The sequence below is a fragment of the Eimeria mitis genome, genomic scaffold (assembly GCF_000499745.2).
Source record: "Eimeria mitis Houghton genomic scaffold, Emh_scaff280, whole genome shotgun sequence".
Taxonomy (NCBI): Eukaryota; Apicomplexa; class Conoidasida; order Eucoccidiorida; family Eimeriidae; genus Eimeria; species Eimeria mitis.
The window spans coordinates 10,556-23,618 of NW_024015178.1; the positions used below are offsets into that span (position 1 = coordinate 10,556).

The window sequence follows — 13,063 nt, forward strand, 5'->3', positions numbered from 1 at the left end:
ATGGGGGATTTGGACTTCGACACCGTCTTGAATCTGATGGAGAAGACGGAGAAGGAAGGCGAAAAAGCATCTGCAGAGGCCTCCCCAGTGAGCAACGGCGCCCTGAGATCGAAGGCAGCAGACGAGAGACCCAGACGCACTTCAGACTCCGAGGGACACCCAGAAAGAGAGAACCGCCACGAAGGGCGGGAGAGGAGCGAAGACAATCCTCGCAGAGGGGATGACGGCAGCCCCTCGTCTAGGAGGGGAGGCCCTCGGGCTGAAGAGAGCCCTGAAGGAAGGAAAGGACGAGTAGAGAGCTCGAGTGCCCGTCGCACATCGCGTGGAAGGGACAATACAGATGGCAGGAGAGGTGGGGGGCACCGGGGCGATAGTACGGAAGGCCGCAGGGGCCCCCGTGGTCCGAGTCCGGACGGCAGAAGGGGGTGGGGAGGTCGTGGTGGAAGCCCTGAGGTGTACAGAGAGGTCCGTCGTTCTCCGTCTCCTCGTCGCAACGGGGGCTGGCGTGACGGCCCTTGGCCTCGAGGCCCCCGAGGACGCGAGTTCCGTTCGCGGGGTCCTGGGGGACCCTTTCGGCGGTTCGGAGACGACTTTGGCCGACACCGAGGTGACTTCCGCCGCAGAGACAGAGACAGAGACAGAGAGTGGTGGCCCCCGGCGGGGCGGCGGAGCCGCAGCCGTGACAGACCGCGACGCGATGTGGGGCGGTCGCCGTCCCCGGTGAGAAGAGGTGGGAACGGCCCGGCGGGGGGAAGCAGTGGGGGTCCTTCTGCTTCAGGGGCCAGCGGGGAGAATACATCTACCGTGGGGAGCACAGCGACGCGTCTGGGGCCCCGCGATGAGCTGTTGCGACGCCAACGGGAGGAAGAGCTCCGCCGCAAGGAGGTGGAGGAGGCTCGGCGCGACGACCTTACAGTGCTCGTGCTGAACCTGTCGCTTAAAGCAGATGAGCGGCACATTTATGAATTCTTCTCCGCAAACGCGGGGAAGATCCGCGACATCCAGCAGATCAGAGACCAACGGTCTGGGGTCTCCAAGGGCGTCGCTTACGTCGAGTTTTACACCCAAGAGGCGGTCATCAAGGCGATGGCCCTCAATGGCATCTCGTTCAAAGGGCAGCCGCTTCGCGTGCAGGCCTCCATGGCGGAGAAGAACAGAGCTGCAAGAGCCGCCAAGTGCCCCATCACTCCAGCGCCGGACGCGGCTTCGTTGCAAATACCGATGAGAGTTTACGTTGGGGGGTTGGTTGGCAACCTAGCAAGTTTGACCAAGGATGACCTGCATTCCTTATTCTCTCCGTTTGGAGCCATTCAGGAGATCATTCTCCCCATTGATCCGAACACGGGAGAGGGCGTCGGCTTCGCCTTCATCATGTTCTCCGCCACAGGCGACGCCCACGATGCGATGCAGCAAATGCATAAATTCAAAATTGATGGACAGGAACTCAGAGTAGGTTACGCAGCAGATGGGGTGCGCCTTTCGGGCTCCCTCCCAGAGGGATCACCGGCAGCGCCTCCGGGGGCCATAGCGGCTCCCCAAGCAGCCCCGGGATTGTTGGGGGGCCCGGGCATTCCTCCACACGTCGTTGCTGCTACTCAAGTCTCCTATGAAGCCCAGCTAGCGAAGCAGCTAGCTGAGAAGGCAGCTAGTCTCATGCGGCAGCAGCAACCGCAACAAGCACAGGAAGGACAGGCACAGGCGCAGGATAACGATGACGAGGGAGGGCTCGATGATGATGACATTGGATACATTCACGACCCTTCTCGTAAACAGGCGCTTATGCAGAAACTCATGGATAGATCCACCGCTGCTCTTGCTTCGACCAGCGGGACTCGCCCTGCTGCCTCGCCCACCAGCGAGGCGCAGCAGCAGCAGCAGCAGCCTCCTCCGCAAGCGTCCCCGTCAACAGACAAAGTAAGCAATACACCAATAGGCTTCTTAACTTGCTTATCATTGGTATATCCTTGCATTGGGTGTTTGCTTGCGCTGTTCAAATTGCCGTGTTATGGCGTACGACTCCCTGATGTGAATCATCATTGTCTTGTGTTCGCTGCTGTTACTGCTGCTACTGTGGGTTTGCGTTCAGCAACAGTTCCTGCGGAGCTCGAGCGGTCCACGTGTGGGCGTCGGGGGTCTGGCGCCTGGGGTGATGACGTCCAATTTGGTGTTGCGGGGCATGTTCAACCCCAGTGCAGCGGATGACGAGTATTACTTCGAAGACATCCGGGACGACGTGAAGGAGGAGTGCGGGAAACACGGGTCCGTTGTTCAGGTTTCGCTGAGCGAGAAGGATGAGGAGGGAAGAGTCTTTGTAAAGTTCACGGCGCCCTCCGTGGCCTTAGCCGCCCAAAACGCCCTCAATGGAAGGTTCTTCGGGGGCCGGCAAATCCACGCCGAGTTCGCCACCGATGCTATGATCAACGCTGTGTGCAGCAGTAACAGCACAAACACCAACACAAGCAGCAACAGCGGCAGTAACTCGTGACGACTCCCTGTGAGGAGGGGCTGGGATGGTGGGGGTGGCGGAGGACAGTGACTCTGCAGCTAGCGCATTTACTTTACTCCTTCCAGCAGCGCTTTTCCCGGTGTATATACGCACAGGGTGGGTGGCTGTTCGCGGAATGTTTGAATTCGTGTTCGCACTCGGCGTTACGCCTTTTGAAGAAGGCGCGTTGGCGCGAGCCAAGCAGCAGGGCACAGGGGCACAGGAGAACCGGCAGATCAGAACAGAACAGGGCGAGTCGGGGCTCTATTCAACGCTTTTATTTATGTCAGACTGCCTGTCGGTGAACGGATTGATGCTCACGTCCACAAACCTGCGGGTTCAGGAGGTTGCCTCTGTCCGCTGTGCTGCTAGGTGTGCTAGGTGCATTTAGGTGCAATTCTTCAGCTCACTTCTAGTCCTGTTACCTGATTTTGTGGATCTTCGCTTAATATACTCGAACTTACACTTTTAAAACTAGCATGGAACACTAAAAGCGCCCGATAACCGATGGGAAAACGAACTCTACCCTGGGCTGCACGCTCGTCGCGTACAAGTTAAACATGAATAGGGGACAGTCTACAGGCTCAGCATATCCATAGACATATGTATACAATCATACAGATATAGATACAGAAATAGATATATTTGGTAGTGCATCCGCAGCAGTGCACGCGCTTACTGGTACAACATAGATGCACTGCACTCGTGGGCGTAGACCGAGCGGAGATAACAGTAGCGTCGTCTATCCACCCGATTTGCACGACACCCGAATGTCTTGAAATGCACAGGTTAAATGAGTGCAGGGAGTACGGAGGGGCATTGTCAATGTCGTGAACTAAAGCGTTGCGGCATCGAACGCGCAAGAAATAAGCTAAGGGGTGCAGGCGTGCCTCCAGTTCTTGTTCAGCATTTGCTTGGAAAGTCATCAAGCGTAACTGTTGGGCCAAAGGAGAACTATATACATAAGTAAACTAGACTAGCGTGATGATTCGTTCCGGAAGGTTGTGGAGCTCGCCCAAGGCAGTATAGCTAAGTAGGTAGGGGGACTGGTGTAGGGGGATGGGTTCAGCTGTAGATCTTTGCCTGTATTCGTGAGTTCTAAATGTTAAATGGATGGGTGCGATTCGTGGGGAAACCAATGAAATTGCACGACCGTTGCATGCCCCTCCAAGCTGCCGCGCCACGGTCTTGCGAGGCTCTGGTGGTTAAGTTTTGCCAAAATCCTTCAGAGAGGACAAATTCAGATTAGCCGAACCTATAGCATACAATGAGCCTTCGGATGCAAGGGGAAAATGAACAAAATACCCATCCCCGTCCCAATTATGCTTGTCTGCACAGCTCAACGCGTGGTGTCGTAACGAAGAGCAGAAGGCTGAAGACAATCTCGGCATGATGCTACCTCGATTGTTTAGAGGGTGACAATTTCGATGTTTTTCTTGATTCACTATTTTTGTTGCAACGATTAAAGCTTCCGCATTCTCGTTCTCTGCCATGTTCTGCGTCGGGGTGCGGGTGAACATAGGTGAGGATCATCGAGTGTTGCGGTGTTTGCATCTGCATTCGTTTCAGGTTGAGTTTATTTCAATGAGTCAAAAAAATTCCCTTGGGAGGACTTCCCATGAGTGACGCGGTTCAGCATAACTCGCTTTCTTCGGACTGCGTGAGCACAGGAGCGAGTGCCGCTTGCGCAGTGTCTGTTGCGGCGGATCTTTTAAAAAGCGTCATACTAGCTAGTTCATTGAGTACAAAATAGTGGCAATTGATTTATTTTTCTAAAACAGCTTCTTGGATACAGAAGAGGCAATTCAAGAGGCGTAAAGACTCAGCGGTCGGGGCCTTTGTTGTGGGCATGCGACTCATTGCCCACAGAGGCAGACAGAGGCCGTGGAATTCTCCTCTTCTTCTGAGGTCTTGCTAGCTTTTTTATATTTAGGCGAAGCTTTCAACAGCCTCTTTTCCCCCAGAAAACTACCGGGGGCGGGTGAGCGGAGCTGCCGACCCACTGGACATGTGCTAAAGCCGTTCTCGAGGAAATCGCCTTGGATTTCCTTTTGTATCCGCATTTGTTGCAGAACAACTGCGTAGTATTTCTTACCGCATCTCTTTGCCATGTGTTACGATCCCTCTGCGCCTGGAAGCCCTCCTCCGTTAGCCTCAACGAAAACTCACTTTGAACGGTTCTACACAGCTTGCGTTTAACAACGAGCTCGAAATAGAGTGGGGCTTTCTTCTAAGCCCACAATTGTTTAAAGGCCTCGAGACAGCACAGCGGGACCTCAGGTTGTCGGCCCAAAGTTTTTCTTCAAGTGCGTGTGGAGATCCCAAGGGCTGGAGTTTCTGCACGACGGACAAAGACTACTCTGTGGCTGGCTAGCGGCGCCGGATATTTCAGTGATCTCTGTTGCAGCTTGCCGTGAGCAGCTGCTGCCTGTAAGACGAGAAAAGGGGGAAGCAACCGACCTGGTCGCTACTCCTCCATCCCCGGAGGCAGTTTTCTTGTTTGCAACTCTCGCTGTTATCTTGCCTACACCTTCGCGCGTTCCATTCCTCCTTTTTTGCTCTCGCATTTTGCATGAGTTTCTCCCCTGAGGATGCGCCTGCCCAAGGCAGTAAACGGACTGCGGCTGTGCGACGGGCTTCGGCACTGCAGTGTCCGTAGTTCATCCCGTTCGCTTCATTACTTGAGGCCCAATAGCTCTGTGTCTCCTGGGGGTTCCTCCTTTTCCTGGGTTTTTCTCCCTATCCTCTCGTGACTCACGAGAGGCCCCCCCAATGTCGCTGCTTGGCAAGTGCTGTGGAGGGAACGTCGTGGAGGATGGGAGGCTCCCATCCCGGGTTCCAGCCGACATGGCTGATGAAATCCAGCGGAACACGTTGCTTACACTCAAGGAGATACAGGGACTGTATGACAGGTACGTGCAGAGGAGCACCTGCTGCCCACGTATATGCTGATTTTGCATGTATCGGAGGATTACACTTTAGATCTATGCAACGTTTGCTAAGCCAGTACACTCCTCGTTACGTCTAGACGAAGATAGGCTTAAAATGGCTGGGTCGTGTGTCTCAATCATCACAACCTCCCTATGCTTATTCTTGTCACTTTATCTGTACTTTGCCACCGCAGTTGCTGTCTTCTGCCTGGCGGCACACTGCCGCTGGCGTTTTTCGTTTCCTTGCTTGGTTTCAGACGAGTTCACTGTCCTTGTATTTTGTGCCTACAATGTAAAGACCCTCTCCAGAAGCTTTACGTGGGGGGTGACGCCCATTGTATTCCGTCTCGCTGTGCTCGTCTGATATCCACTGCCTGTGGCGCTGCAGGTTTCGCAAATACGCGCCCAATGGCCGTCTGCTATTTTCACGGTTTTGCGACACCTTGGGAGTGTTGGGGATGCTTGATGACACGATGATAGCTGAGCGGATGTTTAGAGCTTTTGATCAGAACAAAGATAGAGAGGTCAGTCGACAACACAACACCCCGCCACCCACACTGCACGCATGTCATCGCCTCCATATACTCTCAACTAGCTTCTATAAGCGAACGTTGCTATCAAACGACGAGCTAAGAAAATTCATGTGCCAGTGATGCGTCATACGCCAATATGTGCTGGGGAATTATTCGTTGGGTTAGCACCAACAGAGCACGCGCTGCAACTGTCTTTTGCTTTGCTCTCCTGTCTAGTGTGAATGCTTCTGTCGATACTCTTTGTGTGGTTCTGCATCAGCTGAGCTTTACAGAGTTCGCCACCGCACTGGGCATCATGATGCGTGGAACAGACGACCAGAAGCTTGATCTCTCATTCCGAATCCTCAATCCCACGTCCGTCTCACTCGATCCTCCTCTCCCCTCGAATGCTTTTGCGCGCCTTTGTATATGTTGGAGTTTTTCTGTTAGCTGAGCCCAACGGCTCCCTCCTTTTCGCCGTTTGACCTGTGTTGCAGTGATGCCACAGCTTGCAGAGCTCATAGTGATAATATTTTAGTGTTTGTGTCGGCTGTGCGCAGGTATACGGGTACGGGTAAATGCTTGGAAGATTACCGTTTGCAGTCGGTGAGCACTTCAGGTTCAGACGAAACGATTGCAGCTTCCCCGCATCGCCAGACCTCTCTTGCCGCCTCCAGTGGACAGTGTCGTCTGGCTTGCGGCAGTCCTCCCGCCTCGGTCCTTTCAGCTGTTCAAGACGGAGATGAGGAGGAGTGCTGTGGCGCTTCGGGTACGGCTGCAGCAGAAGATGGTGCTGCTGAACCGGAGTGTCAGACGAACTCTTCAAAGGTGAAGGATCCCTCCAGCAACACGAGCGGCAAATCCTGTGGCTTGGAGCAGGGACTGGCATCGAAACAGACTCTACGCGTGCCTCGGAGCACGCATTGGTTTGAACAGTTCCGCAGCGTCATCTACGCAGACAGTTTGGGGCTGGACGAGTTCCTTGATTTGGTTAAGTGCCTCCAAGCTTCCCGCCGGGCTCTGCTTGGGGGGGACAGCAATATGGCCTCTGACGAGGAGATCGCAATGACGTTTCTGCCCCTTGCATCCGAAATGCCAGACGGGTCGAGGCGGATGATGTTGAAAGACTTCAAAAGGGCGGTGAACACGAGTCCCCGCTTCTTATGTCTTCTGGGGGTCGCAAACAACAACGCGCCTGCCTCTTCTTCCCAGTCCGGTACGTGTACTCACGGGCTTAGCGTTCATGCTCAAAAGTGGCATTGTGCACGCTATACACCGCTTTTCTCTTGACGCAACGTTGGTGGCTCTGTTAGCATATTTCTAGCCTGTAAAGGAGGTTGAGCTGCGGTAGAGGGGAAGACCCATTTTCTTGTTGCCGATGTGTGACGTCTCGACCGCTGTGCAGAGGCTTCTGTCACGACGAAATCGGAGAAGAAGAATAGCCTCTTCTCTGTGGATTGCACGACTGTTTCGTGCGCATTGGGGGGCCCCTTAGGGTCCCCAGAGGCCGGCGCTGCTGTGCGAGCGGAGCTTCTGCGTCGAGTGCGACAGGCGGAGGCTCAGGCAGAAATGCAGCAGCGGAAGCTGCAGCAGCAGCAACGCGATCAGCTGAAGCAGCTGGCGGAGAGTCTCCGAGCTGTGGAGCGCGACGTAGAGGCAGTCAAAATAGCCCTTGCAGCAAAGGCCACCGACGCCTCGCCGAAGCCCTTGGGGGTAAACCCCTGTGAAGACGAGTCGTCAGCACCGCAGCACTCTGAGGGACCATACGGCCGGCTGTGCAGCAGTCCTGTACGCGGTGACCCCGTCAAGCGTGAAGTGAGTGGCCCACCCAGGCTGACCTTTCGTTTTGCTGCTTCCTGTGGAGGTGATCTGAGAAGTGTTACCGATCCAAACCATCTCATTTTCGGTCGGCTGCGTAAACCTTTGATGCGTTGTGCATTGAACTCGTTCGATTCCTTTGTCGCACGTGAATTTGTTGGATTCATGGATGGTTTCTTCAGTTGTCTCAGTGTTCGTTGCCTGCTTCTGTCGCGCAGTCTTTTGGCGGGTGTGGAGACACGGGAGAATCCACAACAAATGAATCGCCTCGAAGATCGCAGCCAGAAGGTCAGAATATCTGAGCCGTGCTATTGTCAGCTTAGGCGAGACAGTTGGTTTTGCAGCTCCGTTGACTTGTGACTTACAGGAGAATTGCTTGGGTTTCGATGATGCTGAGGGGTTGGCTTGTGCTGTGTGCAGGTGGAGAGCCGGGTGTAGAAGGGCTGCAGCCTGTTGCGGAAACTGTAGAAGGGACAGAGCAGGCAGCAACAGCAGCAACGGCTGCTGCTGCTGCGGCGTTTGCTGCACTGCAACAAGCGGAGCAACAGCTGAACCGCATCTTAGAGGAGAGCAGCATGGCGACGTTTCTACCGATGCACATAGCGGATCAATTGATGGTTGAGATGAGCAGCAAAGACAACTTCGATGTCCTTCAGCACGATTTCACTCGAGGCGGGGCCTCTGGTATTCAACGGGAGATGCCAAGTCGCATGCGGAAGTCTGTACTTCTCCCGAAACTGACAGGGGAGTCCGGACGGAAACCAAGTTCAGAAGGGACAAGCGACTCGACCTCAAACTGGGCCTCATCTCAGCTGCATGACGGGCCGAGGCGACATAAGGTCTCCTTCATGGTTTGTGAACACGACAGCTCTCCTGTCCCGGACATAGGTGAGCCACGTTAATCACCTGCTGGGCACTTGCCCAGGCTAGGTCGTTGTTGCTACTTCTTGTTTATTCATCGGCGGCAGACGGTTTGCGGCTAGGTGACCAGGACTCCCTGTGGCTGCTGCTGGCGTGGGGCCTCCTCCTCCTTGCCTAAGGGGCTTGTTGGCCGCTTTGCTTGTGGGTGTATTCGATTCAGCAAGCTGCGCCCAAGAAAATGCCACTGTGCAACACGTGAGGCCTTCAAACACCACTATTTTTCCTTTGAAGGACTCGGTGCTGGAAGACATCGACGAACACGTGCGTTCCACTTTGGAGGCATTAGCTAAGACGCTGCACGCTGGGTTGGTTTATGTGCTGACGAGTGTTATCTGTCTGCACGCCTGGGTTTCACTCCGCGCGCTTCATGCATGCGTTGCGATTGGTGAATTTGCAGAAGGTCACGACTCCGAGTGAAGCGGCAGTTGGCGGCAGCGAAAGGTATAGCATTCACCGCACTTCGGCGTACCTTGAGTGTAGTCTCGACCTTAGTGTAAAGGAAAATCCCTAAGAGGAAGTTCTTACAGCTGAAATGTGCTTTGTGTGTTTGATGCTTGCAGCCGCCGTCGTATAGCTCCTGGTTGCCGGCGAATGTATATGAATCGCGCGAAAGTCTATCAACGCCGAAGTATGCAGCACTGAACTCGCGCATGCCGGTCTTACACGTTCTCGAGCCTGTAGTGCAGGCGGCACATGTTGCGCTAATCCTGCCTCTGTTCACAGATTATCCGTAGACTGAGGGGTTAAAAGAAATATATTAGACCTTCCTGTATCCCATTAACTTTTGTTGAATCATGGGGCGGGTTTCTTTCGGAAGTCCTTTCATGTTGGGTGGCTGCTTGCATGTGCCGACTTGCAGCTACCCAATGGCGACGCACGTCAGTAGAGCATGCACATCGACAACAGGCCAACGCCGCGGGACCCGCGAAGTGAGCTGTTTTGAGATTGTAGTGCATTTGTGGTTCTTTATTTGTGACAAGTGTCGCAAACTGCATGCGTGCACTTTGCCGTCGCTTGATTCTGCGTGCAGATCTGGCGGAAAAGACACAAAGGGGTTTGTGGTTCACTTCGGTCACGAGTCATGGAATATGGTGATTAACATCATGGTTGGCATCCGATTGGCTGGGGCCCGAGCTATGAGCGAACCACACAGAGCTGTTGAGCCGTACGATTTCCTGATGAAGGAAAAGTTCTCGGTGTTGCCGAAGACCGGCATGCTAGACCAGAAACGGCGAAAGCCCTCCTTGGTAAGCGAAGCAAAGAAACTGAACCCCAGTTACTAATTCCACCCGCAGGAATCGGTATAAATGATGGTGTTTGACTTTGTTTATGTTTGCTGCAGTGCGCAGTCCGCTTCATTGACTACGCTCCGATGGTGTTTCGCCGGCTCCGCGCTATTTTTGGAATCGACTCGCTCGGCTACATTCGATCTGTCGGCCCGGATCAGCTGCTTGGCAATTTAATTTTAGGTTGGTGTATTATCTGCAGCTGTTCACTGCAAGGAGAAACACTAACGTATGAACAAGTTGAACTGAATGGAAATGCTGACGAAGCCACTGTTGATGTTCTCTTTTGTCGTTTTCAGGGAATTTGTCCTCTCTTTCTGAACTGGTTTCGGAAGGCAAAAGTGGCTCTCTCTTTTACTACACAACCGACGGGAGGTTTATGATCAAGACGGTAAGAACTGTGTATTGTGAAGCTCCGCGCACCTGATTGTGTTCTTCACCCCAATGAAACGTGCAAGAGCAATCGCATCGTCACCAGCGACATGGCAGTACGTTCTGAGAGTAGAAAATGCGATTCTCCGTTGGTGCTTTAGGTGTCAAAGGAGACAGCTTTCTTTATGCGATCCATTTTGTTCGACTACTACAAGCATGTGTCGACATGCACCAACACGTTGCTCACACGGCTTTGCGGACTTCACGCGCTTCGTCTCAAGGACAAATCCGGAAAGATTCTGGGCCGCAACCGTGAGCGCCTTTGGGAAAGTGTAAAGCGTATGCTTAAGGTGCAGTGTGACTGTACGTTATTTTACAAAACAACAGAATCTTTTCTCTGGTTGATGATTTATGCACGCAGAGACATGGAGACGTAAAACGTACTTCATGGTCATGGAGAACTTCTTTCACACGCCAGTGGAAATTCATCGTCGCTATGATCTTAAGGGATCCACCCAAGGCCGCTCGCTGCCGCCTGAACTCCTTAGGTGGGCTTCACTGTTCTCTGTAGAGCCAAAAGTGGCAGCTGTATCCACAACTGTTAACTCACAGAACACAGAGACAGGCGTGGCTCTCTCGTTCTGCTGTGCTGTGTTGCGGTTTCAGCGATCCCACAGTGGCGAGGAAAGACAATGATATGACACGCGAGGGAGAAATGGCAAGCGGCCGTTGTGTTGGATTCTTAGGAGCGAAACTTGACACACTGTAGCTTCGACCCCTCGCTGCATGCATTCCCAGATGGGCTGCATTTGCACTTGCTTTTTAAAGCGTTTGTCGTTTGTTTGCGTCTCTGCGTTCAGATAGAAATCGGAGAAGAGCGGAAGCAGATGTTCGTTGAACAACTATCTGTTGACGCGGCATTCCTTAGGGACCATGGGATCATGGACTACTCGTTGCTGCTGGGAATATCGTATGCCAGTTGTTCACAAGGTGCGCAGGTAGCTGGTTGGTGTGGTGTGGGGGAGCTATAATATTTTGTTTTTGTTTTCGCCTTTCACTCAAGCTTTTCGTAGGAATACACTTCATCCAGACATACCCTGACGAGAAGAAATGTTTGATAGGATTGTGTGCATGCATAGGTGTAAGGTTTTGTCACTAGCCGATGGGTGTAGGGTGTGTGTTCTTGTCTTGCTCAGACACCAACATCTGTCAGGACGGTATACTGCAGATCGACGATGAGGTTCGCGCGTCACACTCGATGTGAGTTGTCACTCTCATGGCCCATGAAGGTGTAGGACTAACACTATACACCGCCGCAGGGGTATCTCTCTGGGTCTCTCTCCGTCGTGTTCACCGTTATATGCTATGTTTGCCGTCTCTCACTTTCACTGCAGCGCGGGTGCTCGCGAGCATCTAGAGAGACAGGCACTTGATTGAAGGAGCAGACACCAGAAGAGACATAGAGGGTCACTTGGTTAAGCTTTTGTGTAACGACTCTGTTGACTCAGTATTATATGTTTTCACTGTATGGCAGTTCTTTGGACTTGTGGTGAATGCTTTTCGTCCTATCATCAATTAAGGTCATTGTCGTATCCCTGTTGTTGCTTTTTAGGGCACCGAGCTCTGTTTCGTCAATGATAGGACTTGGAGACTGTGGTAAGTGCACTCCCAGTTGTTGCACTTGTTCGTCAGGGCTAGTTTGAGAAAGTGAGAATAATGGGGCTGCATGCGACGGCTGCCATGACCATTTGTGGTTTCCGCTTTTCCTCGCCTTTGCCCTTCGCGTACAGACATTGAACGCCCTTTCTGGAGCAGAGACCTCGGTGGCATGCAGAGCACTGACCGCACCAAGTTGTATTACGTTGGAATTATCGACATTTTAACCCACTGGACGGCCAAGAAGAAGATTGAGCATGTTGCTCGTGTTCTGCAGTGCGTCCTTTCTGTCCCCGCCATCCAATGCTTTTCGTCTTCGTGGTAGTGAATCTCATGATACGTTATCTTGTTCATAGTGTATACCCAGAAAGCAGAATTGCATTTCGAGCTTGTCCGTCTGGAATGCTGTGCGGTGCAGGACGGGAAGCACTGCAGGAGCTTCCTGTGTCAACCCTTCCCTTTACGCCCGTAAGCTCTCGTTGCACGCGTCGCTCGGGTGACCCTAGTTGATAGACCCTAAACCCTAAACCCTAACAGTGCAATATGACAACTAGCATCTTTATAGGGTGGATTTGCTGCTGGTCTTGTGTTGTATGCTGCAGAGCGTTTTGTTGACTTCATCGCCAAACACACTGTTTGATTTGATCCAATTTTGTTTATCCGACGTTTTGTTGATGACATGCCAAATGCGCGTTCAGTGCATGAAGCAGGACCTGCTGCTCGTGGGTCCCTCGGTCTAGAGACGGGAAAAGGGATAATGTTGAAGCAGCGCTCAGCCCCCATGACTGAGTCTTAAGATTCCCTGCCAGTGTGCTTGCCAACTGAGATAATTTTAGACTTGAACTTGTGACGGAAATAAAAACATTTGTGAACATTTGCTTCTGGCCGCTCTATGCTTGCACAGCACCTGCATGTATTATTAAAATACGAGCAGTTACCCGCTCGCTGCGATCTCAGTCTTGGCTGCAACGCTGCAGCGCGGCACTGTAGTACACATGACACACCTGCTTGTTTGTTTACCAAATTCTGCCCACCTCGTGATGACCTGGGAAAGCACAACATAATTCCATTAGTAGGAAACTA

General features: G+C 52.8%; 2 protein-coding genes across 2 annotated transcripts; both read left to right on the forward strand.

Annotated features, from left to right (window-relative positions):
• Positions 1-2,485, forward strand: EMH_0006640 (splicing factor protein, putative; the record flags this gene model as incomplete). Its single annotated transcript, XM_038022500.1, has 2 exons — positions 1-1,914; positions 2,087-2,485. The coding sequence occupies 2 exons, from the start codon at positions 1-3 to the stop codon at positions 2,483-2,485; spliced, it is 2,313 nt and encodes a 770-aa protein (XP_037878354.1).
• A 2,847-nt stretch (positions 2,486-5,332) lies between these two features.
• On the forward strand, positions 5,333-12,620 carry EMH_0006650 (phosphatidylinositol-4-phosphate 5-kinase, putative; the record flags this gene model as incomplete). The annotated part of the gene is made up of 23 exons (XM_038022501.1): positions 5,333-5,397; positions 5,804-5,939; positions 6,208-6,302; positions 6,488-7,143; positions 7,333-7,742; positions 7,964-8,033; positions 8,166-8,633; positions 8,827-8,927; positions 9,064-9,107; positions 9,227-9,294; positions 9,526-9,595; positions 9,697-9,913; positions 10,009-10,135; positions 10,252-10,343; positions 10,486-10,636; positions 10,746-10,872; positions 10,991-11,057; positions 11,185-11,314; positions 11,521-11,584; positions 11,937-11,980; positions 12,115-12,256; positions 12,399-12,448; positions 12,583-12,620. The coding sequence occupies 23 exons, from the start codon at positions 5,333-5,335 to the stop codon at positions 12,618-12,620; spliced, it is 3,432 nt and encodes a 1,143-aa protein (XP_037878355.1).
• Positions 12,621-13,063: the final 443 nt, after the last annotated feature.